At 36.9% G+C, this 27,757-nt stretch overlaps 2 protein-coding genes across 2 annotated transcripts in view; one reads left to right on the forward strand and one right to left on the reverse strand.

Moving 5' to 3' along the window:
* The window catches only part of PIGF (phosphatidylinositol glycan anchor biosynthesis class F), a gene marked incomplete at both ends in the record, with an annotated part of 40,291 nt that extends 25,154 nt beyond the window's left edge, over positions 1-15,137 (reverse strand). The window contains 3 exons of the mRNA XM_080711251.1: positions 11,119-11,235; positions 13,199-13,290; positions 14,910-15,137. Of these exons, the coding sequence (XP_080567377.1) occupies positions 11,119-11,235; positions 13,199-13,290; positions 14,910-15,137 (437 nt within the window). The remainder of the gene's footprint in view (positions 1-11,118; positions 11,236-13,198; positions 13,291-14,909) is intronic.
* A 2,353-nt stretch (positions 15,138-17,490) lies between these two features.
* Positions 17,491-26,505, forward strand: CRIPT (CXXC repeat containing interactor of PDZ3 domain; the record flags this gene model as incomplete). The annotated part of the gene is made up of 5 exons (XM_080711869.1): positions 17,491-17,506; positions 22,091-22,156; positions 24,292-24,346; positions 26,078-26,181; positions 26,441-26,505. The coding sequence occupies 5 exons, from the start codon at positions 17,491-17,493 to the stop codon at positions 26,503-26,505; spliced, it is 306 nt and encodes a 101-aa protein (XP_080567995.1).
* Positions 26,506-27,757: the final 1,252 nt, after the last annotated feature.

Consider the following 27,757-nt stretch of genomic DNA (forward strand, 5'->3'; position numbering starts at 1 on the left):
TTCAAGCAATTCTTCCAGTTCAGCCTCCCAAAGTAAATGGGATTACAGAAGTGACACATTACCCAGCCCTAAACTACCTATTTTTATATAAATAAATCATGGGTCATTCACTAATTTTTATTCTTAATGTCCACAGTGGTTTGTAAATACAAAATCTATTTCAATGCACAGATTTTAAAAAAAAGAGACATGTTGTCTTTGTCTACAAAAATAGGTCTTATTGAGTTGTTTTTACCTTGGCAAAATCACCATAGATTTGTATTTAATCCTACTCGCAAACATACTTAGTTCATCAAAACTGACCAAATTCTAGCTTAAACATATCAAAATAACATCATAAAAGAATGGATATATCCAAAAGTAAACTTCAATGTAAAGTATACATCTATGAGAGTCAGATTATTACTTTACTAAGAAAGTCTACTAATAAAAATACAAAGCAATTGATTATATATTAGTATAAATTGAATATATTTGGTAAAGTATACCAATAAGAAGTTGGCATAATATTTTAAGAAGCTAAACAACTTTTCTACCTTCAGGTTTCTTTATGATACCATTCTTTTGTTTGCCTAGCTAGAATAAGTTTATCTTTAAGGAAAAATTTTATTACAACAATGTCACTTGGTTATGTATTAAATCTGAAAAATAACAGAATTGATCCTTTACTCTTAGGATGTAATTCCTACAAAGTCTCATGCTGAAAGTTTTTTATTTTAGTCTTTATATTCTGATCCGCTCAATATTAAGTTCCTAATATGCAAATAAATACATTAAAAATAATATATATAGCTATTTCACTTAAAATAGTATAAACATGTATACTGAGTCACCATTGTGTGATAATGTCATGCCAATTCAAAATTGGGCTCATCACACTGAAATATAACCTATACATATTTCAATACTGTAATACTAAAAGGACCAGCTTTACATGAAAAAACACCACATACAAATTCTATTTTTAGCATACTTAAAACACAAGATGAAAAATAACTAAAGCTCAAAATCTTTAATCAAAACTTAAAGCTATTTTAAATACATTCAAACTATAGCATAAAATTTCAAATTAAAACCTGATTTCTGTCCTAAATTATTGAGTATGAAAAAAAAGAATGAAACAGTAAGCTTCATTTGATTAATTTCTTGCAGAACTGACTTGGTTTATTCTCATTTTGTAAGTTTCCATAATAACGTCATCTAAATTTTGTATATTACTAAGAGTATATATTACTTATTTTATATACATCCTTAAGTAATAATCGAATTCTTTGAAATTAAAGTTGTAATTCGGTATGAAAAATGCTAACTGAACAGTAGGACAACTGCAATATATAATACAATTAACAGATTTTTGTGGATATTTCATAGTATCACTACAGAACCATCAGATCTTCAATTTTAATATTTTTTGTATAATAGTATAAATTAGTACTTAAAGATAACTCTAAGGTTAAAACAAATTAGTTATTTCCTCCTAGATCATTAAAAAATTGATATACTTTCTATACTAAGCTTTTGAGTGATAACAGTGCTACAAAGAAATTTGAACTACCACTAATCTATTATGTATTGTAGAGATATAAAGACTTAAGTTCCCCTCTCTTGACAAAACCTAAATAAACTTCACACTAGATTAACAACAAAAAAATTATTCATCTGTGATCATCTATGTACTGTGGTCCTTGGTCTGTTACCCAAACCAGGAAGACATGCTGAGACAAGCCAGTAAGGATCAGAAATATAACATATAAAAATGATCCCTGATAGCTGCACAGAGTGGCACACACTTGTAATCCCCGCACTTGGGAGGCTGAGACAGGAGGATCACATAGGTTCGAAACCCTGTTTCCAAAATAAAATATAAAATAGGTCTGGGAGTGTAGCCCGGAGGGAGAAAGCCCCTGGGTTCCATCCCCAGTAACATTAAAAAAAAAAAAAAAAAAAAAAAAGATCCCTGACATCTGTTAGTTCATTTAGCAAATGTTTCCTGATCATATGCTATTGAATTCGCTTATTAACTTACTCAGTTCTGATAACCCTGCAAAGTACATAATAGTTTTATTTTAGTTATATTACACAAGATAATACATGAAGCTAACAGCATATCTGAGATTATTTGGCTACTAAGTAGTGAAGGCTAAAAACCCATTTTATAACTATCAATTATTGGAGTCTTCTAAGACCTATATGGTATGTCAGATGATCTATAATCAAGTCCCAGCCTTATCAGTTGATGGTTATGGTCAGTTATTCACCATCTTTATGTGTAAAATGGCAAAAATAGGAATATCTCACTAGATTGCTCTGAAAATGCCATAAAATTCATAAAATATGTACAAAGTATTAAATATTTTATATTATTACTATTTCTTATCATGCCCTATGTAATATTAAATAAAATATTTTGTTACAAATTGGTTATTGTTGCATAGTCCTCTAACAACTGAACTGTTTTCCAATTGTATGATGAAATTTTTAGAAAGATAACTTTTGCAGTCTACCTAAGTTTATGTAGCATCAGAAAAATCTTGCAGCTTCTTGATTCAGACCTAACTTTCAATAATCAAGCAAGTACTCGTAAAATCTAACTTATTACAATTTTTGTTTTGACTGGGTAAATACATGAATATGCTTCAAATTTCAAAAGACAGCAAAGGAGATGCAGTGGAAAGTCTCCAGATCATGTCCTCTAGCTTCTCAGATGTTCTACCCAGAGAGAATCAATGTATTTATCAGTTTCTAATAGATCCAGAGATACACAGATAATATCTTTTCCCCCTATCCTCCTGCCAACTTTTTACAGAGGATAGTAGCATACTATACACATTTTAAAACCTTTTTTTGCTACATAATATAGAGTAAATAAAGTAAAAAAATTAGTTGAGAGAGTCTGTGCGTGTTTGTTTGTAGTGGCATAGTACTTCATGGTGGAGATTAAATATTACATAACCATATTCCTTTCTAAAGGACATTTAGTTTTTTTCAGTGTTGAAATGAGTAATCCTATGCATTTGACATTTTGTAGGTATGCAAGTATATCTACTGAATAAAATCCTAAAAGGGACACTGTTGGGTCAAAGGTGTTTATTGATTGTGTGTGTGTGTGTATGTGTATGTATGTGTGTGTGTGTGTTACTGGGGATGGAACCCAGGGGCATTATACCTTCAAACTACACCCCTAGCCCTATTGTTTTTATTCTTTATTTGGAAACAGGGTCTCACTGAGTTGCAAAGGGCTTCACTAAGTAGTAGCTGAGGCTGTCTGCGAACTGCAATCCTCCTGTCTCAGTCTCTCGAATGCTAGGATTACAAGTGTGTGCCACCATGCCCAGCTTTTTATTGATAATTTTAAAGATGTTATCAAATTGCCCTTCATAGAGTTTGAACTAAATTATACTTCATAGAGTTTGAATCAAATTATACTTCATATAGTTTGAACATTACCACTAAGACTTGCTTCTCCAAACCTTAATACTATATATTATCAAAACTTACTGATTTCTGTAAATCTGACAGCTAAAATATTTTCCTTTCTATAATTTTTAGATCATTCTGAGATGGGATAAAGTGCTGATAGGCATGAAAAAAATATAACAGATTTATTCACCAAATTTCTGAAGTTTCAATGTAAAATTTTATAATAAATGAAAAAAAATTTTACCTCAGGAAAAAGCAAGCTATGTCAGTCTAAAAGCAGAAACAAGGTTAAAATAGCCCCAGAAAAAAAAATTATATATAATAAACTTACTATGATAAACTAGAAATAGTTCCTCTGTTTTCCTTGAGATTAAAAAAAGAACAAATGATCTGGAGATACATTTCTCCAGTGAAAATAAACAATGGCCAATAAGCACATAAAAAGATTTTTGACATTAATCAGCAAAAAAGTGAATGAAAAAAACACAACAAAACTTTATAATCAGGATGGTGACAATCAAAAAGATAATCAGTGTTATTGAAGATGTATAGAAACTGAAACTCTCATATACTGATATGGCAATTGCACAGACACTTAGGAACACAGTCTTAGAAGTTCCTCAAATGATTAAACATGACCCAGTAACTCCACTCCTAGAAATATACCCCAAAGAAATAAAAATATAGGTTTACACAGATAACAGCCAAAAGGTAGAAAGAACATAAATGTCCATCAAAAAATGGATAAACAAAATGTGGAATATATATAAACAAGTTATTCAGGCATAAAAAGTGAAATACTAATATATGCTAAAATATGGATGAATCTGAAAGCATTATTCCATTTATATGAAATGTCCAGGATAGGCAATTTTATAGCGATAGTAAGTAGATTAGTAATTGTGTAAGAGTTGGGGAGAGAGAATAAGAAAGTGATACCTAAAAGATACAGGGATTTTTTCATTCCCTCTCCCCCCCCAGTACTGGGGATTAAACCCAGGGCCTCATGAATACTAGGCAAGCCCTCTACCACTGAGCTTCAATTGCCTGGCTTTCTTTTTGAGGTAATGAAAAAATCTACAATGGACTCTGGTGATGGCTGTATGTGTCTGTAAATATACTAAAAATCATTAAATAGTATGCTTAACATAGGTCATGTATATGGTAGGTGAACCACATCTCAATATTGTTTTAATCTTTTTTATTTTTTTGAGACAAGGTCTCACTATGCTGCCTAAAATGGCCTTAAACTGTGGGCGCAAAGGATCTACTATTTCAACCTCCCATGCAGCTGGGACCACAAGTGCATACCATCAGGCCAAGCTTCAATGTTTTCTAAAAAATGCTATCTCCCAGCTACCTCAGTTCACAGAATGTATCAAGAACTACAACAGTCCCTATCTGGTGTTAACTTTTGATCACCCCTTACTTCAACAGTGTGGTGTTCAGCCTCCATGTATTTGTGTGGTTACTCTGCATCTTCTTACAGTTGATTTCTAAGTCCACTGTGGTCTGAAAAGACGCAGGGGAGATGTCACTTTTTAAAAATTTGCTAGTGCTCACTTTGTGGCCCAGAATGTGCTCTATTTTGGAGAAAGTTCTGTGAGCAGCTGAGAAAAATGCAAAGTCTGTTGTAGTTGGGTAGAATATTCTATATGTCTAATAGGTCCATTTGGTTTATGGTGTTCTTTAGGTCTGAGGCATCTCTACTGACCTTTTATCTAGATCTGTCTAGTGGTGTGAAAGGAGTGTTGGAAGTCTCAGTATTATTGTCTTGGGATCTATGTGTGACTTAATGTCACAGAGTGTATTATGAAAAAGCTGCACCTTTGTTTGGGGCATAAATGTTGACTGTCATTACTTCCTCTTGCTGAGTTGTTCCTTTATCAGTATAAAATGATACTGATAAAGTTTTGTCTCTTCTAACAGACTTGGGCTTGAAGTCTAATTTGTCTGATATCATAAAAAAAAATCTTGTCTTTGAGTTGCATTGGCATGGATTACCTTGCTTCAGCCCTTCACCTTTAGTTTGTTACTTGTAAGGTGTGTTTCTTGTAGGCAGCAGATAGATGGATTCTGGTTTTTAATCCATTTCGCCACCTTATGTCTTTTTACTGGGGAGTTGAGGTCATTTATGTTCAGCGTGATTATTGAGAGATGATTTTTAATTTCTAACATTTTGAGTTTTAACTTCTGTTTAAGTAGTGTTTGTTCTTCTTTGCTTAGTTGTTTGCTTGATGGAAAATCTTGTTTCTCTGGTTCTAGTGTTTGTTATTTACCTTTGCAGTTAATATCTGAGTATTTTCTCTAGTGGTGGTTTGGAAGACATAAATTCTTTCAACTTCTGTTTGTCATGGAAGGCTTTTATTTCCTCATCAAATGTGAGATATTTTTGCTGGATAGGAAATTTTTGGCTACAGTTTCTTTCAGAATTTGAAATGTCACTTCAGGGCCTCCTGGCTTTTGTGACTTGGTTTGGGAAGTCTGAAATGATTCTAATTGGTTTGCCTCTGAATGTCAATTGTTCTTTTGCTTTTGTTGCCTTTAGAATTCTCTCCTTGGCTTCTACATTTGTCAGTTTGATATGGCATGGTGAACCTGTTCTCTGATCTTGTCTAAAAGGGATTCTATAAGTTCCCTGTACCTGTGTGTCAATCTCTTTTTCTATGTTTGGAAAATTTTCTGAAGTATTATCCTTCTTTGTAAAGATTATTAATCTCTTTGGTTTCACCTTCTATTCTCTCTTCTATGACTATTATTCTTAGGTTAGCTCTTTAAGATAGGCCTTTACCTCTTCGATGTCCAATTCATGCTGTTATTATCTAAATATATACTATGTGTTCATATTTGGAGTGATCATCTTAAAGTGAGATTCTATTGTTTATTTTATTAATGCTTTCACTTCAATGACTGCATTCTTTGTTTCTTTCAGATTTTCTCTAAATTCTTTTCAGAAATCCCGTATCATCTCTACTGTTAAATTTCTGATTTGTCCTTTTGGCAATCTCTGCAATTCTGTTATTGTGAGGTTGTGGGAGCTCATTGCTTCCTTATTATTATGCCTTCACATGATTTCAGATCTATTGCTTTTGATAGATTTTTTTCAGTCTGTAGGTGTCAACTTGTTATCTACAAGGGCAAGTTATGTTGTATTCAATGGTGAAAGTTGAGTGAGGATGAAAGTGATGAAGTTATAAATACAAGAATAGGGTAAAGTCACAGAATCAAATAGAACAAGATTAAGAGTGTGATAAGGTAGTATATAGTAAAGATTAGAGATAGTGAATATGTAGTAGGAATCTGGAAACCAATGTAGAGTATTTAGGTTAGTAATATGAAGTAGATTTAATATAAGACAAAGAAAAGAAAAGAAAAAATAGAGAAAAAACATAGATATGAACAAGGGAGGAGGCTTGTGAAAGCGATAGAGAGCAAACAAGCAAGCATACACAAACACACATACACACACACAACAAAACACACAACAAAAAATAATGCAACCCTACAAATATATAAATACTGAGCAGACTTGGCTTCTGCAGTCTCTTTTTATGCAAGCACTGTGTGCCACTGGCACCTTTCCTGCAGCAAGCCTGGGTATCTGAGACTCTCTCAGTCTATGTAGGCAGCTAGTATCAATGGGCCTGAATCCATTGTTAAGTGCAGGTTTCCCTTGACGCTTTCTACCAATGCTGAGCTCAAGTCTCTCCCTGCCTGTGTAGGCCAGGCGTGCTGGTAGGGCCAAACCCAGTGTGTATATAAAGGAGTCTCTGTTCTACAGTTAGGGCTGGGTTGGTGTGACTTCTCCCCAGTCATCACAATTTGGTGGTCTGTGGCAATCTCTGGAGGTCCTACTAGGGCTCTCAGCCCTGGCAACTGTAGGCCTTTTTGCCTAATTGGCACTGGAGGCTGTCTGCTAATCCAAGCCTCTACTATGTCCAACAGCACATGCCACCCCTCCCCAGGTTGAACCACAAAGTATCAGACACCGCAGCTCTGTCACTTGCTGCAGGATTCTCTGCAGCAGTGCAGGTCAATCTCCTGAAGAGACAGCAGGTTCACTTACAGTGTTGTTGAGCTCCTCTCTGGATCTATGGAGGGCACAATGAGCTCAGCCACCCCTTCAGCAAGTTATAGTTGGTGTCTATGCATGAGAAGTTGACAGCTTATAATTCTAATGAGCTCCAGCTACTTACTTCAAGTCCTTGGCTTTTATGCTGGGGGTCTTGAGGTCGCAATACTGACAGTCCCAGCATGGTAAGGCAAGATGATGCCTCCACAATGTCCTCGGCCACAGCCATTGGAGGTGAGCAGGTTACTTTTCTGCTCTCTGGATCTGCCTTCTAGCTTTTTTTCTGCCTTCTAGCTCTTTTTCACTTGTTGGTGTTTTGTTCAAATTTATGCTGGATTTTTTCTTTCGTCAGAGTGCTATTTTCACATCAATGGAGATTGAGTGTCAGCAGGACTGATAATATGCTGCTTCCCTCGGTTGTCATCTTCCCAGAAGTCTCCTAACTTCTTTTTATGTGTAAGTGGCAAAGTTTTTGAGTGTTATGTCCCTAATCTCATCTTTCCTATAAACATGGTTTTTATTGCCCATTTTGGAAAAGCACAATGATTATTAACACATATATTCTGTTATAGCAGAACTAGCTATAGAATCAGATGACCATGTCTCCTCCAAATATATCTTTAATTACTAGACACAGAATACAAACCTTGATAAATCAATAATCTAAACCAATAAGATTTCAACCAGTTTTCACTGTTTAAAATTTTCCCAGAATAGCCAAAATAGTTCACAGCAACAAGAACCATGCAGGAAGCATCACAACACCTGACTTCAAACTATACTACAAAACCATGTAATAAAAACAGCATGGCATTAGCACAAAAACAGATACACAAACCAATGGAACAAAATAGAAGACTAAAAAACAAATTCACACACTTACAGCCAACTGATTTTTTACATAGAGGCCAAAATATACATTACAAAACAGATAGCCTCTTCTACAAATGGTGTTGGCAAAACTGGTTAACCATACGCAGAAAAACTGAAATAAACCCCACTATCTCATCCTACACATGAGTCAATTCAAGAAGGATCAAGACCTGGAAATCAGACAAAAGATCTTTTCAGCTATATGAAGAGGGCATAGGTCCAATACTTCAACACACAGGCACAGGTAAAAACTTTCTCAATGAGACCTCAAAGGCACAAGAAACTAAAGGAGGATCAATACATGGTATTACATTAAGCTTAAGAGCTTCTGTGCAGCAAAGGAAACTACGAAGAACCTCAATAGAGAGCTGACAGAAAGGGAGAAGATTTTTGCCAGCTACTCCTCCAATAGAGAACTAATATCTAGAATATACAGAAAACTCAAGAAACTCACCGCTAAGAAAACAAATACCCAATCAAAAAAATGAGCAAGTGAAGCCGGGCATGGTGGCTCATGCTTGTAATCCCAGTACTTGGGAGGCTGAGACAGGAGGAGTGCTCAGGTTCAAAGCCAGCCTCAGCTACTTAGTGAGGCTTTCAGCAACTTAGAAAGACCCTGTTTCAAAATAAAATATAAAATAGGTCTGGGAATGTAGCCTAGAGGTAGAAAGTCCCTGGGTTCCATCCCCAGTACCACACACACACACACACACACTCACAAAGGGCAAGTGAAAAAAATAAAAGACAAAAAAAGAAATGCAAATGGACAATGTAGGAAAAAATGTTCAACATTATTAATAATCAGAGAAATGCAAATCAAAACCATCCTGAGATTTTACCTAACTCCAATTAGAATGGCAATCATTAAAAACACAACCACAAATGCTGGTGAGGATGTGGAGAAGTGAGAACTCTAGTATGTTGGTGGGATTGCAAATTAGTGAAACTCTTTGGAAAACAGTATTCTTCTGAGGATCCTCAGAAGAATGAGAATGAATCTACCATATAACCCAGCTATATCACTTCTGGGTATTTACCCAAAATAATAAAAACCATACTATCAGACTAATGCATGTGTATCTATATTTATAGCTGCAAAATTCACAATTGCCAAACTATGGAACCACCCAAGATGTTCATCAACAGATGAACAGATTATAAAACTATGAGATATGTTCACAATGAAATTTCACTCAGCCATAAAGAAGAACAAATTCATGTCATTTGCAGGGAAATGGTTGGAACTAAAGAACATCATGCTAAGTAAGATTATTCAGGCACAAAAAATAAAAAAGTCAAATGTTCTTCCTAATATGTGGAAACTAAGGAGAAAATGTGACATGGGTAGGACTCCAAACAAAGGAGGAAAAACCTTAGATGAGTAAAGCAGGCAACCTGAGGGAGATAGGAGGGGGAAGAGGGAAACACCCTAATGCACATGATACACTTTCACAAATATTTCAATCATTAAGTTGAATATGAGGAGGGAGAAAGGAGGAAATGGGGTGGTAATTGGGGAAGGGCTAAATGAGTTATGTGTGCATGTATGCCTCTACCATCCTGTACCTCATCAAGATGTATGATTGCAATGCACCAATAAATTTAAAAATACAAAAATAAAATTTCAAACTAAAATGTTAAAAGAAATTAATTCTACTTGGAATAATATGATAATACAATGGGAAAGTTTTCAGTTGTTAGAGTTTTGTTTTCTAGAGACTTTTATGAACAGAAGATGTACCTTTTAAAAAGAACAAAGAGTACTCATTTCTAAAGGAAAAAAAATTTATGAAGCCAATGTACTCAGCATGCATCCTTTGTTCCCCTTGGGCTAATTTTTCCCCATTCAAATCACACAAATATATTAACTTCATTTCAATCTATGTTTTCCTCCATTTTCCTAGCACTAGGTATCTTTTCTTCTTGGTTTCACTAAATCTTATATTCCTTATATCATTCCTCTCTTCAGCTCCATTCTTCACTGGTCCCTTACTCCTCAGAGTTCCCATAGCATTGACCATCTACACTGTTTTAGTTTCATATTGTTTACTCATTTTGTTCTTAACCCCTGAAATATGAAAGCTCCTCAGGAGGGAAAAAAAAATCTTCCTAATATTTTTGGATCCACATAAAGTTTAGCATAATGAGGAATACAGAGTAAGTGCTCAAGAAGTTTTTGTTACTTATTGATAAATAGGAAAAAACTATGGGCACCAAATTATCTTCTGGTTTTAGTCAGAACTCAACTATCACTGGTAGGTATTATTTAAATACCATGAAAGAAGTTGAAATCTTAACTCACCTATACTGAAAATATATAGAGCTGCTAAGAAAATTATATCCTATAAAACTTGCACTATGATATATTACCATGAAAAAATATAAAAAAGAAATTATTGTTGTTACACAAACATTTTGAGTCATGGATCCCATTTCTACCTTATGAAATATAAGTAATTTTATACATGGCACTTTATCATAGTGATAAATTATCTTAGTGGTTTTCAAAGCTTTCTTTTGGTAGCACAAACTTTTTTGTAAACAAAGACTAAGTAGAATTATATCATATACATAAAAAAGCAAAGATTATCTTGCTAATGTTAAGAGAGAAACCTGTAGTTCTGCCTGTCTGGGTCCCTCTCAAACCATCTGTACCTTGCCCTCATTCCCCAAATGCACTGGCTCCTACTGGCATCTTTGAGAACTATACAGTTCTGCAAAACATATAACTAAAATGTAAAATTAAAACTTACCCATTTCTACTGAAAACTCTCAGCCATGCTTTGAGGTTTGGTCCTAATAAACATAAACAAGGTACAGTAGTAAAAGTAGACAAAATAACTGCAAATAAAAATGTTTCCAATACCAACCTAGGGAAGAAAAACATTATCAATCTTTTAAAAAGTGTTAAAAGTAAACATACACACACGTTTGTTATACAATTAGCTTTAATATAAAAATATTTTATACTTTGAAATTACATGTGTCCCATCAAAATGATAACTACAAATAATTTTACGACTGAAATAAAAGCTTTAAAAAACAATCTAGCAAATACCGGGCTTTGATGATAAATTTCATCAATGGTAAAAACTCTCATACACTGACTTCAAAAAACCTCATTTCTAGCCGGGCGTGGTGGCGCATGCTTGTAATCCCCGCGCTTGGGAAGCAGAGACAGGAGGATAGCACAGGTTCAAAGCCAGCCGCGCTGCCTTAAGAGACCCTGTTTCCAAATAAAAATATAAAAAAATAGGTGTCTGGGAGTGTAGCCCGGATGTAGAAGGGTTTCCAGGAACCCCAGTACCACGAAAAAAAATAAAAATTTAAAAATTTAAAAATTAAAAAAAAAAAACCCTCATTTCTAGAGTTCAGCGTGGTGGTGCATGCTTGTAATCCCCGCACTTGGGAGGCAGAGACAAGAGGATCTTGCAGGTTCAAGGTGAGCCGTGCTGGCTTAAGAGACCCTGTTTCCAAATAAAAAGTATAAAATAAGTCTGGGAGTGTAACCCGGAGGTAGAAGGGCTTCCAGGAACCCCAGTGCCACCAAAAACAAAAACAAACAAAAAAAAACAAATAACAAACAAACAAACAAACAAACCCAAAACCTCATTTCTAGATAATTAACTTTCTTCCTGAACAGTTTCTGGAACTTTCTTTACAACCAGTGGTTCAACTTTATTTTGGAACCATCTGGAGAACCTAAACTAAAAAGTGGTAGGCTCTTTCCCTATAGTTCTTGATTGAGACCTGATAATTCCAGTTTGATAAAATGTTGATGCTTCTGGCTGGAAGATCATTATACTTTGAGAACTACTGTTCCACTCATTCATTTTATTCTAAGAGGGATTAGAAACTACCATTTCCCATGACAAAGACCTGTTCTTCCTTGCCTAGAAAATAACCTAGAAAAGAATAACCTGTTAAGTTTAATGTGTATATACTTATAATTATGTACAAATATATAACTGTATACATAGCTATATTTTCTAATTGTATACATACACACATATGTATACAAAAATCACTCATTTCACCATGACCATTAATCAAAGATAAATGGAAGATTCCCAAGTTATAAGCATTATGTAAGAAATATTTGTAGATTTAATTTCCACTAATTTGAAACTGGTCAGTTTTTTTTTTTAAATGTTGAGTTCAATTTTACCCATAAATATTAGCTTATTAACTATTTGAATATAGACATCTATTGACTTTTCTTAGGAAAACAAACTCTTAAAGTACTTTAGAATTATTTACTAAGAACTGATATGCTGATTATAACCAACTTATACATATTATAATGAGCCCTTACAAGTTTTTACATGTATTATATCATTATACTTTGAGAACTACTGTTCCACCCATTCATTTTATTCTAAGGATTAGAAACTACCCATTTCCCATGACAAAGACCTTGTTCTCCCTTGCCTAGAAAAGAAATAACCTAGAAAAGAATAACCTGTTAAGTTTAATGTGTATATACTTATAATTATGTATAAATATATAACTATATACATAGCCATATGTGTGTGTGTGTATATATATATGTGTCTATATATATATATATATATATATATATATATATAGACACATATATATATATATTTCTCCTCTCCTTCTCCCAACATACAGTTGGGTAATAGAAGGTGAAGTAATAGAAGAATTTAATTAATTAAGTTATTCCATGGTTTTTTAGATAGTAAGAATAGCAGTGCTAAAAAAATAAAAGGGAAATGATACTTTTATCCTATCTTGAACACACAATTTTTTTTCTAATTGTCAACAGAGTGTTTTAAAACATAAACTTAAAAGTAGAAATTTCAAACTTACTCTATTAGTGGTGCTCCATATAGGACAAAAATCACATGAAAGGAGAAACATGACATAAGAAAGTAGATACAGCATTTCAGAAATCTGGTTACCTAAAAGAGAAATGAATAATTTCAAGATAATGCCTAAAGAATAATAAATTTTTCCATTTTGTATATAAATACAACTTTTTTTCATAGTGTGTAAAACAGTTAAACATTCTTTTATTTCACATATATTGTACTCAGTCACATACATAACCCTCAATACAGGCCATAAACCCCAAAAGGAAAAGATCACACACGCCACTTCTACCTATTCAAGCAACACAATAGTCAAAACGGATTTCTGTTTCTATGATATGTAATAAGCTGTCATTTATCAATATTTGTAAAATATTTATTGGTAAGTGTGCTAGAATTCAAAAAAGTCATACTCCTTATTATGTAATGACACATGAAATATTTATAGAATAACAATTTTTTCATTTTAAAGTAAAACTCCTCGGAAAATTGCACCAAAAAAGCAACATACTAAATAACTTTTTAAACCACACTGATATTACCTTATGAATCATATGAAAAAAAGACACAAACATCTACAAATAGGCACATGCGTGGGACTTGCTTGATTTGGAACTTAAGAAGATATAAGACACATTAAGGTTTTTAAATCATGATACAGTAAAGGTGTCTTAAATAACCTAACAGGGAGCTTATTCATAGTATTGAATGTTAACCCAATAAGTTCCAAGTTTTCAATTGTGTGAATATTTTAACAAAATCAGCACATCTAGAGATTATATAATGTATTATCATTAGTAATGATGCCATTAATATTAATAAGCATCATCACTAATCATTTATCTATTACTTTTCTCAAAAGAAAAGAACTAGCCAGGTGTGGTGGTGCACACATATAACCCCAGTACTTGGGAGGCTGAGACAGGAGGATTACACAGGTTTGAAGCCAGCCTCAGCTACTTAGTGAGACTCTCAGCAACATAGTTGAGACCCTGTTTCTAAATAAAATATAAAAATAGGACTCAGAGTATAGCCTGGAGATAGAAAAGCCCCTGGGGGTTCCATCCCCAGTACCCCCCCCCCACACACACAAAATAGAACTCCAAAACAAATATTTATCTCAAAGCTGTCATAAATGTTATATTTGTTGTTCAAGTTATGATTTTTAGATGTACCATAAATAGGACAATGGAACACAATGGGTTATGTAAAGACTTTATTAAAATAATAGTCAAATGTTACAGTACAGTGAATATTCCAGAAAACTGCTTTCAATATCTGAAATCCTGAACTGTTCAGTCAAGAAAGGCCATGTTTGAAACAAGTTACCACTGTAATTTACTTTGTAATTACTGAAAAAGCCAGTCATTCAGAAGTACAAAAATAAACTGCAATGTGTATTAAAATTAGGTTTAAAGATAAATAACCACATGCATTTATCTCTACTGATGATGTAAAACAATGATTATACCAGCACACAATGCTGTAATATCCACTGAAGAAGTGTAATTCTACAATTAATGCACAGCAAGGTTCTTATCAATGTGTGTACAGCCTTATAGCAATAACAGGCTACTTATTTGAAAAAAAAATCCAGTTCACTTTACATACTATAAATAACCCAATGAATACTTGACTAGCGCTTTGTTCTTCCATTGAAAGAAACATAACTTTCATCCAAAAATTGATTATTAGGAAGTAAGCCTTACCTTATGTGATAAAGAACTTCTTTTAGAAGATGCAGGTGGTTTTATTACTAAATATAATACGAGATTGACAGTAGTTACAAAAACAGAACAGATGGACAACCAGGTCAAGTGTGTTTCCAGTATTGAGAAGTTCTCCAAGAAAAATGATGGAATGAAGATGCTTAGGATAATTGAAAATATGCATAAAAGATGGGTATACAGTAGTCTCTTGATATCAGTATCTCTCATGGTGTTTTCCTGGGTGGCTATCTAATGAAAAATAAAGAAAAGAAAATCATTTGTAATACTGTTTTTACCACTGTTCTAAATGTTTCAACATCTAAAAACAAGCCATCAAATAAACTCAATTTTCTATGGACAATGTATTTGTTGCAAAACCACTGGTGTAAATGTACATGTAGACTTGACACTCTATGTTACCCTAGGTTTTTCTTATTATGGTACAAATCTCTCTCAGAACCTAAAAAAAATTAATAATTTTTAAAATATCTGTAAGTGGCATCTGTAAAAACGTCATGTATTAGGACCACTTAAGCAATTGGTTTTACTTTTTTTTAGTCAAAATCAGAGATGATATATAACTGCATAGATTAAATGTCTCCATTTGGAAATATAACACGCATTCTAGACACCCTGTGAATACATTCTGGCTAAACTGATGGTGATTTTACCTTTTCTAACATCACAGTAGTTCACATCTTCTAGCAAACCAAATGACACCAAGTATACCCATGAATACGCAAATGGTGGCTAGGCAATGGAGTTCAATGAGTATTATGCTAAATTAAAGGTTCCCAATACCAAAATGACATCTGTTACAGTTGCCAAATTCCAATCAAAAGTAGAACATGAGTGTTACCTACTATGTGGAAGACAGGGAGGGAAAAAAAGGGAAATGTAAGGGGGGAGAGAAGGGGGGAGTCACATGAATATTAAAGTGAGACCAGTAGAGTAGAGGAAGAAGACCAGTTGGGAGGAGAAAGATAGGGGTTGTACTGGGGAATAAAATTGATCAAATTATGTTATGTGCATGTATGAATATGTAATAATGAATCCTAATATTTATCATTATAATGTTCAAAAAATAACACGTGGAAGGAAAACTGCTGTCTCTAAATACATATATTTAAATTACCTAAAAACTTATACAATGTATTTACTAATATTAAGTAAGGACTATTAAATAGTGGATATGTCATACTGTGGTAAATAATCCTCCCAAAATAAAGACATGGGGAGGGGGGGCACGAAAGTGAAGAGAGGGAGGCACTAGTATGAAAGGGAAATGGGCGAATCTGAGTACTGCCCTAATTGCCTTCGTTTAACTCACATAATCACTTTTCAAAGGCACAAACTTTAATGATAAGAAACAGGATGAACTGGTTAGAGACACTCGTTCAAGGCCTCACTCCCTAAAACCATTTTGATCCTTGGCCTCTTTAAAGAGAAGACAGACCCCCCCCACACACCCCGCGCCCCAAGGGTCGGAAAAATAATTTACAGCAAGAAAGGATAAAGGTTGGCGCACGCTTGTAATCCCAGCATTCGGGAGGTTGAGACCTGAGAATCGCGGTTCGCGGACAGCCTCAGCTACTTAGTGAGGCCCTTCCCAACTCAGTGAGACTCAGTTTCAAGCATAAGAAAGACTAGAAAATGGGGCTGGGGGTGTAGTTCGGAGGTACAACCGGCCCTGGATTCTATCCCCAGTACCGCAAAAAGGGGGGTAGGGGTTATAGTAAAAGTTTCTCGCAGATTCTATCCTCCGACGATGTCATGTTGGCGGAAATTCGTTCCCCCATCAGGGACCCGGTCGGGGCCACCCTCAGCATCCCAGCTCTCCTCGGACTGGACCTCATACAGTGGGCAGCACCCAAAGGCCGCGCTGGCGAACGAAGCGGGTGAAGAGCGCCCTTTCCTCAGACCCGCAGCGTCCGGCGGCCGCGGGGCGAGGCGCCGCTGTGCCCCAGCCGCCGTCGGGGTGCCCGCTCCGCCTCCGCGGCAGCACGACCCCACCCTAGGCGCTCGGGAATCTGCCGCAGCCTCGGCCGGCGGGGCTGCGAACACGAGGAAACAGCCGAGGGGCACGATCAAAGCGCACAGGTGCTCCGAGACTAACTGGAGGCTGAGACGGAGCTCGGATGCGAAACGCGGTCGGCGGCCGGTCACGCCGGCAGGATGGCGCTCGAGAGGGGAGGCCGGGGAGAGCTGGCCGCTGAGGCTCGCTGAAGCTCCGGCGTCCGCCGGGGGCATCCCGCGGGGCTTACCTAACTCTCCCGCCCGCGGAAGGGAAGGGAGGCACTGCCTCCCGTCAGGTGCGACGGGCCGCCATACCCCTCGCGCAGGCGCGGCCAGGGCGGAGGCCGGCGGCCGCACAGCCAATCGCAGGAGGGGAGAGGCGGGCCGATAGAGCAGCCCCGCCCGCCTACTCGCTGGGCGCCTCCTGCGCCCTTCAGGCTTCGCGCGGGCGGAAGCGGAGGGCCTGAAGCCGGAAGCGGCGTGACGCGGCCGGAAGGGAGTCCTGCGGCTGTGGTGTTGATGTTTTCAAGCTACTGCGGCGGCGGAGGGAAAGGTCGGCGGGAGCATGGTGTGCGAAAAGTGTGAGTTAGCGGCCCGCTTCTGCGTTTGGCAGAAGCTGGGAGATCCCAGTTTGGCCTTCTCTCTTCTTCCTTTCACAGATCTTCGGTTCTAGCCTTTGTCCCCATATCCTGCCTTCTGGCCATTCTCGCCTCTCTCCAGTGACCATATAATCCTATGTATTTTGTTTTCAAAGTGGTCTCAGTTCTGCACCTCGCTGTCTATTTCCCTCATCTTCCCCTATCCCTAGATCTCACCAATTACAGCTTTTTGACTGGCCCTCTCAGGCGTAAAACGAATCTTCAAAAATCACTTCGGCGCCATCTAGAAATGCCAGATGTAGCCAGTAAAATTTCCGGACTTAGTTGAATTTTAATTTTAGATAAACAGCGAATAACTTTTCAGCGCTATAAGTTTGTACCGTGCAGTGTTTGCGACGGCTTTGTTAGCTGTTCCTTACTGCTGTACCTTGTCCCGTGCAATATTTAGTGATACTTTACTAAGAATATATATATATATATTAACTAGTTACCCGGAATTAAAACTAGCTGGCCATCCTGGAACTTTATCGACAACCCTAAGTCAGCATTCCATCAAATGACATAAAATCTTTGAATAAATACCGACAGCATTGGGGCTGGAGTGGAAGAGTCTCATTATGCAGGCATCCCTGGCTTTTAGAAAAGTCTTTTACCTCCGTTTAGTTACCACTCAATTATTGTAATGCAAACCCTTTAGATTTCCAGAAAGTATTCGGTAGGTTTTGTCTTGTTTTTTTAACTTTACAGTCTGTGTGTGTGTGTGTGTGTGTGTGTGTGTGTGTGTGTGTGTGTATTTGTGTGTGTGTGGTACTGTGTAGGGGGGGGTGGTACTGGGGTTCCTGGAAGCCCTTCTACCTCTGGGCTACACTCCCAGACTTATTTTATACTTTTTTATTTGGAAATAGGGTCTCTTAAACCAGCGCAGCTGGCTTCAAACCTGCCTGATCCTCCTGTCTCCGCCTCCCAAGCGTGGGGATTACAAGCGTGCCCACCACGCCCTACTCAATCTGATTATATATTTAAAAGCAGCTTTCAGTGCGGGGCTTAGTGGCACACGCCTTTAATCCCAGTACTTGGGAGGCTGAAACAGAAGGATCACGGGTTTGAAGCCAGCCTCAGCTACCTAGTGAATCCCTCTGCAATTTAGTGAAACCCTGCTTCAAAATAAAGAATTAAAAAAAGCAGAGCTGGGAGCATAGCTCAGAGGTATAATGCCCTGGGTTCAATCCCCAGTACTGCAAAATAAAATAAAAACAGATTTCATATCTCCAAGTCTTTCCTCAGATTAGACATATCTTTGTCATCCCAGTTACTGTCTAGTGGACATAATCCATGTTGTTGATATCCCTCAGTAGATAAAACTTGGACATAATCACCCGTATGTTTCAATATTAGGTAAAAGAATGTTCATGGATGACCTACTTAATATTTCTTAGACGATATTTTTCCTCTTAAAAATTAGAATAAAACATAATTCACGGGGTTTTTAGGAATTAAATAATGTAGATAGTGTGTAGTATAAACGTGCTTTTCCATTTACTCAAAAACTGATTATTTCTGTCATACTTCCATCACCACTATGTGGCACCAGAATTAAACTCTCCTCTATTCTGTGGAACTAATACCTCTGTTTTACTAGATTATATTTTATGCACTATTGTCTTTCTTACATTAAGCTTTTCTTTCTTTTTTTTTTTTTTTTTTTTTTGGTACTGGGGGTGGAACCCAGAAGCTTTTTACCTCTGTGCTATAATACCAGACCTATTTTATATTTTATTTGGAAACAGTGTCTCACTAAGTTGCTGAGAGCCTCACTAAGTAGCTGAGGCTGGCTTCGAACTTGTGGGATCCTCCTGTCTCAGCCTCCCAAGCGCTGGGATTACAAGTGTGCGTCACCATGCCCAGCTTACATTAAGCTTTAAAAAAAAATACTATTGAGATGTAATTTCAACACCATAAAATTCATCCATTTAAAGTGTTCAATTCAAGCTCAACTTGGTATTGAACACATTTAATCCCAGCACTTGGGAGGCAGAGACGTGAAGATCACAGTTTCAAAGCCAGCCTCAACAACTTAGTGAAATTCTGTTTAAAAACAAAAAATAAAATAGGGCTGGAGTGCAGCAGATAGAATGCCCCAAAGTTCAATCCCCATTAAAACACACATGTAAATATAATTTAATGGTTCTTGGAATATTCACACAGTTGTGCAACCATCACTATAATTTTAGGACATTTTTATCACTCCAAAAAGCACTTTACACTTTTTGACATTGGCATTTTTTACCTCTGTCCCATCCTTCACTTAAGCAGTTGTTTGGGTTTTGTCTATTAGACTTTAAATGTTTTATAGCTTAATGTCTTTGATTATGCACCTGTCCTGATATCTTTTATGGTGTATAGTTCCTACATGTATAATTTGGACCTTCTTTGTAATTTTTGTCAATTCCATACATTTTAGCTTCAGCAGATAAGAATTGTATCTGGTTTTGTTTGCTTGTAATTTTCTTTATACCATAAATTATTTTTCTCCAGAGAAATTAAGGATCCTAGGGAAATTAAGAGAGTTAATTTCCTGAGTGATATGAATTTTTTTTTTATGTTGCTAAGGATTAAACCCAGGGGCTTTTTTTTTTTTTTTTTTTTTAATTTTGAGACAGTTATTGAGGTTGGCCTCAAACTTCCAATTCTAGCCAGGCATGGTAGCACATGCTTGTAATCGCAGTACTATTTGGGAGGCTGAGACAGGAGGATCCAGGTCCATACCCTGCCTCAGCAATTTGTGAGGCCCTCCTCAACTTAGTGAGACCTGTTTCAAAATAAAGAATAAAATAGGGCTGGGGGTACTTCAAGTAGTACCTCAAGAAAAGAAAAAAAGAAATAGCTCCTGGCAATTTTAAAGCCTGACATTCAGGACCCTCCACAATAAGGCCACAACTTATCTCTTCTTTTTCACAAAGCTTTCCTGGCCATCTATAACCAGGATATTTCTTCTTTCATAGAATATATCTTACTGTTTTAGCTCACAGTTATACTTTTTCTTTTTGTGTGTGTGTATTTGGTACTGGGGATGGAACCCAGGGGGGCATTCTACCTCCAAGCTACACCCCCAGCCCTATTTTTTTTTTATTATTATTATTTATTTTGAAACAGGATCTCACTGAGTTGCAAAGGATCTCATTAGGTAGCTGAGGCTGGCCTCAAACTGTGATCCTCCTGTCCTAGCCTTCCAAATGCTGGAATTATAAGCATGCGCCACCATGCCCGGTTCTATACTTTTTGGTGGTGGTGGTGTTGTTGTTGTTGTTGTTGGTGGTGGTTGTTGTTGTTGTTGTTGTTGTTGTTGTTGTTGTTTTGGGGGGTTTTTTTGGTTTTGTTTTTTGGGGTTTTTGTTTTGTTTTGTTTTGATAGTACTGGGGGTGGAACCCTTCTACCTCCAGGTTACACTCCCAGACCTATTTTTATATTTTTTATTTGGAAACAGGGTCTCTTAAGCCAGCAAGGCTGGCTTCGAACCTGTGCGATGATCCTCCTGTCTCCGCCTCCCAAGCCCGAGAATTACAAGCATGCACCACCATGCCCAGCACTCCCCCCCACCCCAGGTCTGGGGATGGAATCTAGGGGCATTCGACCTCTGAGCTACACCCCCTGCTCTATTTTTAATTCTTTTTTAATTTGAAACAGGGTCTTCCTAAGTTGCAGAGGCTTCACTAAGTAGCTGAGGCTGTCCGCGAACTGCGATCCTCTGGTCTCAGCTTCCCGAATGCTATGATTACAAGCTTGTGCCACCATCCATTTTCTATCATATTTATGCTGAACGAAGTGTTCTTAGCTTTTTTTTTTTTTTTTTTTTTTTTGAAGTCTAACCTCTTTGAGAATCTGATAAAAACTATAAACTCTTTTTTCTTCTTTTTTTGTGGGGGGGATACTGGAGAGTGAACCCAGAGGTAGTCTAACTTCAAGCTATACCCCTAGCTTTTCTTTTTATTTTTGTTTTGAGACACTATTTTTGTTTTGTCTCACTAGGTTGCTGAGAGCCTCACTAAGTTTCTGAGGCTGTCCTAGAACCTATGCTTCTGTCAGCCTCCAAGTATTGGGATTACAGGCATGCATCACCATTGTTAATGTATCTCCTATGGTCTGCCTGTGGAATCCAGGTTACTGTAAGAAAAATTAGTGAATTTAGGTAGAAGCTTCCTGAAATCTAGAACTTTGATTCATGACTTTATTTTTTTTCAATATTTTGTATAGTAATAGTATTTGTATAGCATAGTATAGTATTTTGTATTTTGATAGAAGCTCAGTAAATATTTATGCAATGAAGAGATTTATCAGATTTGTTCAAAGTATAATAGTAAAAACCTATTATAAACCATCTTATAATTTTACAAATTTTAGTTATCCATTGCCCACAATTAATATCTTGAGTCTCAATTCACTGGCCCTTACCCCAGCATTAGCAGGCTCCTACTATGACTGTTGATATCATTGTGACCCTTAGACATGACATAGTATATTTATTAGATGGTAAGTTATACTTCTCTTTTTACTATATTATTATAACAGGTGAAAAGAAACTTGGAACTGTGATCACTCCAGATACATGGAAAGATGGAGCAAGGAATACCACAGGTAATTTTTTTCTTTTAGAATATAGGAATTGAACCAAATACTTCCTATAAATACTATTTTAGCTTTTACATTTATAAAGTGAAATTTTGTTATCTGTTCAATGTACTTGTACTTCCGTCTATAAAACACTAAAGAATACTGAGTCTCCCAATGATTTTTTTTAAATGGTATGGGGGGGGGTTCAAATGAATGCCCCACCCCCTCCCCCAATGATTTAATATCTTCTTTTTTTTTTTTTCAGTACTGGGGATAGAACCCAGGGGCTTTGTACCTCCGAGCTACACCCCCAGCCCTACTTATTTTTTTTGAAACAGGGTCTCACTGAGTTGCAAAGGGCCCTGCTAAGTAGCTGAGGCTGTCCGCAAACTGTGATCCTCTGGTGTCAGCCTCCCGAATGCACATATTACACACATATACCACCACCCCTGGCTGATTTAATATCTTCTATTCAGTTCTTTGAGTTAAATGTATGGGGTAATATGTTAGGCAAGAGATAGCAAATTTAAGTAATTATTCAAGTGCTGACTATATCTCAAAATTTTTATCTTTTTTTAGCTTGATAGAATCTTAGTTTTTCTTTTGGTGGTGGTGCTACTGGGGGTGGAACCCAGGGGCTTTCTACCGCCAGGCTATCCTCCCAGACCTATTTTATATTTTTATTTGGAAACAGGGTCTCACTAATTTGCAGAGAACCTCACTAAGTAGCTGAGGCTGGCTTCAAACCGGTGCGATCCTCCTATCTCAGCGTCCCAAGCGCTGGGATTACAAGCGTGCGCCCCCATACCCGGCGTGAAGTATGTTTTCAAAGGAGAGAAAAAGAAACACCGTCACTATATTCAAGATTTATACATCAAAAAGGAGTCTCCAGCCGGTGTGGGGGCACACGCTTGTAATTCACGCACTTGGGAGGTGGAGACAGGAGGATCGCACAGGTTCAAGGCCAGCTGCGCTGGCTTAAGAGACCCTGTTTCCAAATAAAAACGTATAAAATAGGTCTGGGAGTGTAGCCCGGAGGTAGAAGAGTTTCCAGGAACCTCAGTACCACCAAAAAAAAAAAAAAAACGAGTTTCCAGATTTCACAGTAGCTAAGTACTGCTTTGGGTCTAAAAAATAAAATAATTGTGTTTTATGCAAATTTTTACTGTTTCCCTAATTTGTTTTCTTTTTAAGTACTATCCTAAGAATTTGACTATTAAGTAAGGATCTTAAAATTTTAGATATAAGGTATTCTATTTGTAGGATGTTAAAGAATGAAATATTAAACTAATTGCTAGCTGGGCGTGGTGGCATGTTGGGGACCACTCGGCAGGACCGAGGTGGCACCCAGGCTTGTTGCCAGCGTGGACTCAAGATGGCGCCTGGGCTTGCAGCCAAGTCACGAGGCTCACGAGGCTGGCGGTGCCCTGAGCCTGCGCAGTGAGCCCTATCAGGCGCCTTACGGATAATTAGTGACGCAACGCCTCGTGCTACCACCTGCCCGCCCAGGAGAAGGTTAAAAAGCGCGCATGCCCTAGCGGGAAGGAAGGAGAAGGAGCTAAGAGGGTTGGTGGACAGGAAGAGCAGTTTCTTGGCGGACTGCTCTGGGCTCCGAGCTGGGACGGACATGTTCACAAAGCCACCACTGTGACCGGTGTGTGCTGCAGCAGAGACATAGAGTGCCAGAAGGAGGGTTGGTGGAGTGATGAGGGAGAGGATAGAAGACTGATGTTGTTTTTACCTGAGAGGGCGTTGAGAGAGCATTAAAGAGGAATGGTAACTGTACAAGAACCTGGGGTAATAAAACTGCTTGAGGAAGATCGTGTAAGAGTCGTCACTGCGCGCGACAGTGGCACACGCTTGTAATCCCCGCGCTTGGGAGGCAGAGACAGGAGGATCACGCAGGTTCGAAGCCAGCCACGTGTGCTGACTTAGGAGACCCTGTTTCCAAATAAAAATGTAAAAATAGGTCTGGGAGTATAGTCCAGAGGTAGACAGGCTTCCAGGAACCCCAGTACCACCAAAAAAAAAAAAAAGAGCTCATAGCCAAAAGTTGAGGTAAACTAATTGATAGACATTAGATGTTATATGTTAAATACATAGTAATAACCCACTAATATATATATATATTTAAATATTTATATATTTTACATATGTAGAAAGTGGTGGAAGAAAGCTGAATGAAAATAAAGCTTTGACTTCAAAAAAAGCAAGGTAAGAGCATTCATAATGCAGTTGTAAATGTTCATTCTCTTTTTGTGTGTGTGGTACTGAGGATTGAACCCATTCTACCTCTGAATTCTACCTCTGAGCTACACCCCCTGCCAGATTTCTTATTCTTTATTTTAAAATAGGGTCTCACTCGGTTGCGGAGGGCCTCACTAAGTAGCTGAGGCTGGCTGCAAACCCAGGTCCTCCTGTCTCAGCCTCCCAATAAATGTTCACTCTTTTTTAATATTAAGCTTACTAGAGTAAATATTCCTCCCAAGTACTGGGATTATAAGCATGTGCCACCATGCCTGGCCACAAATGACTTAAAACTGAGGGCCACTTCTCTATTACCTTATTTCATCTCTTAAACCATTAAGTCCCTTAGCTGGGCATGGTGGTACACACTTGTAATCCCTGCACTTGGGAGGCGGAGACAGGAGGATCGCACAGATTCGAAGCCAGCCTAGCTGGCTTAAGAGACCTTGTTTCCAAATAAAATATAAAAATTAGATCTGGGAGTATAGCCCAGAGGTAGAAGGGTTCCATCCCCAATACCACCAAAAAAAAAAAAAAACAACCATTAAGCCCCCAATTTTTAATTCTATGAATATTTCAGGTATGTTGAAATTGGTTAAAATCAATCTAAAGCTTATATATTTATTATCATTAAAAATTAAATTATCTTATAAATAGTACACTGGAACAATATAGTATTTTTTACATATCTAAGAGGACATCCTATAAATAGGACTTTGGACAAATATGCTATCTGGGATAAAAGTTAGTTAAGAGCCCTTGTTTTTTTTTTGGCACACATTATTCTCTTGGCTTCTGGGGCACCTCATTCTTCTGGTTATGCTCCCAGCTCTGGCTGTTTCTTCTCAATCAAGTGCCTGAGGACTTAGTCCTAACCTTTATCCTCATATATGTACATATTTTATGAACTTATATGTATATAATTTAGAAATTTTTCTAAAGGGACTTTTAGTCCATTGGCTTTAAGTTCAAACTATGTATTAATGACTCCCAAATTTAACTGTTTACCTGACCCATTTTCCTTCAATCTTCTCAAAGTAGTTCACACCACTATAAAATCCAGTTGTTCAAACCTAAGATTACTGATTCCTCCCTTCTCCCCACATCTCATATCCATTAGCAAGTTGTTCCAAACCAGTGTTATTTCTTACATATATACTAAAATCATTCTATATTTATTAACCTTTTTTTTCTCTAATTTTTTATAGTGAACAGATTAGTTTAGATGCTAGATAGGGGCCCCTCTTTGAGGAGGTGACATTTTATCCCAGCAACCAGTTACTCAAGTAACACAGAGTCAGGTATTTAATCTCTGAGGGAGAAGCTTAGGAAGGAACAGAAAACACTCCCACTCCAGGTGGAAGTGGGCGTGGCATATCATGGAATGAGAATGGTATATGAGGAGTGTGGTACAGTAGAGGTCAAAAGAGGAGGGAGATGTCAAATCATGGAGGACTTTGAAAGAACATGACAGGAGGCTTAGATTCTATCCAATGTGAAAAAGAACAACTGGAGAGTTTTAAGCAAAATTCTCTTTAACAGGCCATCTTTTAATGGTCACTGCAGAAAATTAAAGAAAAAAACAGGTATATAGCTAAAGAAGGATTTCAGTATACAACAATGTTGAATAAGTGGAGTTAAAAATGTTTGTGTTGTAATGTACTTTTTTCTTTCTTTTAAAAAAAAAAAAAACTGTAGATTTGATCCATATGGAAAGAATAAGTTTTCCACTTGCAGAATTTGTAAAAGTTCCGTGCATCAACCAGGTTCTCATTATTGCCAAGGCTGTGCCTACAAAAAGGGTATGTTTTTTTTAATCCCACTTTTTATTTCTATCAAACATACTTCATTTGCTGCTAATTTGGATAGCAGAAAGAATGATAGAATTTTTTTCTAAGGCAAAGTAGAACTTAATTACATGTTTATGGTTAAAAATATATTTACTTTCCTCTTGCCTAATGCTGTTAAATAATGTTTTAACTTCAAGATGGAAAATAAAAATAGTTGGTATTATGATTTGATTGCTTACATGTGTTTGTTTTTTTGTTTGTTTTGTTTTAGGCATCTGTGCCATGTGTGGAAAAAAGGTTTTGGATACCAAAAACTACAAGCAAACATCTGTCTAGATGTATTGAAGTTTCTGGCTTTCTGTAATTTTACTCCGCTTTGAATTTTCTTCAAGGCATATCTTACAAAAAAAACTTGTTCCAAGACAAATGACTAAGTTTAAATTTGAAAGGTTGATCTGTATTCATTCTTTGCTCAAGAAGTCTGACCAGCAACAGTCAAGTCTTCTGCCTTAAGTGGTTATTTTCCTTGTGACGCTTATTGAACTGGAATATGTAGCAAAATTTAATGAAAATAATTCTGAGTTCTATATGCACTTTTATTTATTTATTTTATTTTTTGTGGGTGTGGGGATGGAACCCAGGGGCATTTGACCTCCGAGCTACACTCCCTGCCGTATTTTGTATTTTTATTTTGAAACAGGGTCTCACTGAGTTGCAGAGGACCTCACTAAGTAGCTGAGGCTGTCTGTGAACCGTGATCCCCCAGTCTCAGCCTTCCGAATGCCGGGATTATAAGCGTGCGCCACCATGCCCGGCTCCATATGCACTTTTAATTCTTATCCCTTCCATCTACTTTATTTATAGATTTTGCAAAAGCAAGATTATTTTTCTTTTTCTCCAGACTTGACATCCAGGCTTAGAATTCTTATCTTACTGCCCTTACTGGTGGCATAGTTATTAGAATTAGTAGTCTTTTAATTACTTGCAGTTTCATAGTATATTTAAATGTTTGAGGCCATTATTGCTAAATGGTTTCTTAGTAATTAGGTCATACTCAAATCAAAGACAAAATTGATTTGTGATTTTGATGGCCAAGTGCTAGTTCCTTTCATAGGTGAACAGGAACACTTCTTTGTCCAAATGAATACACTGGATTTGAGAAAAACACTTATTACACATATTACTTCAAATTCAAATTGTCATGCAAACAGTGTTTGTCCATGCTAATGTGTAATAAAATTGAATCTCCACTTTTTGGGAAAGCTCTTCAAAGCAGAAAACAAACTTTTTCTTAACATCTTTCCTCCTCCCTCCCCCACAAAGAAATAAAGAATACAAAGCAAACATGTTGACTCTTTTTGAATAATGTAGACAGCTAAGAGAATAGTCTTAGGTTTCAAATGAAAAATTTTTTATATTGTCTTCATAGGTTTAGGGCTTCTGCTTTTAAAACTTGTAGCCTACTATAGAAGACCAAAAAGGTATTCCCTTTTTCTAATTCTAGTCTGTGTAAATATGTGTTACTGTAAAATTTGCAGAATACTGTACATAGCTTGATAATACACATGATATAGACATAATTTTGTTG

Source organism: Muscardinus avellanarius (assembly GCF_963383645.1).
Source record: "Muscardinus avellanarius genome assembly, chromosome: 15".
In the NCBI taxonomy this organism is placed as follows: Eukaryota; Metazoa; Chordata; class Mammalia; order Rodentia; family Gliridae; genus Muscardinus; species Muscardinus avellanarius.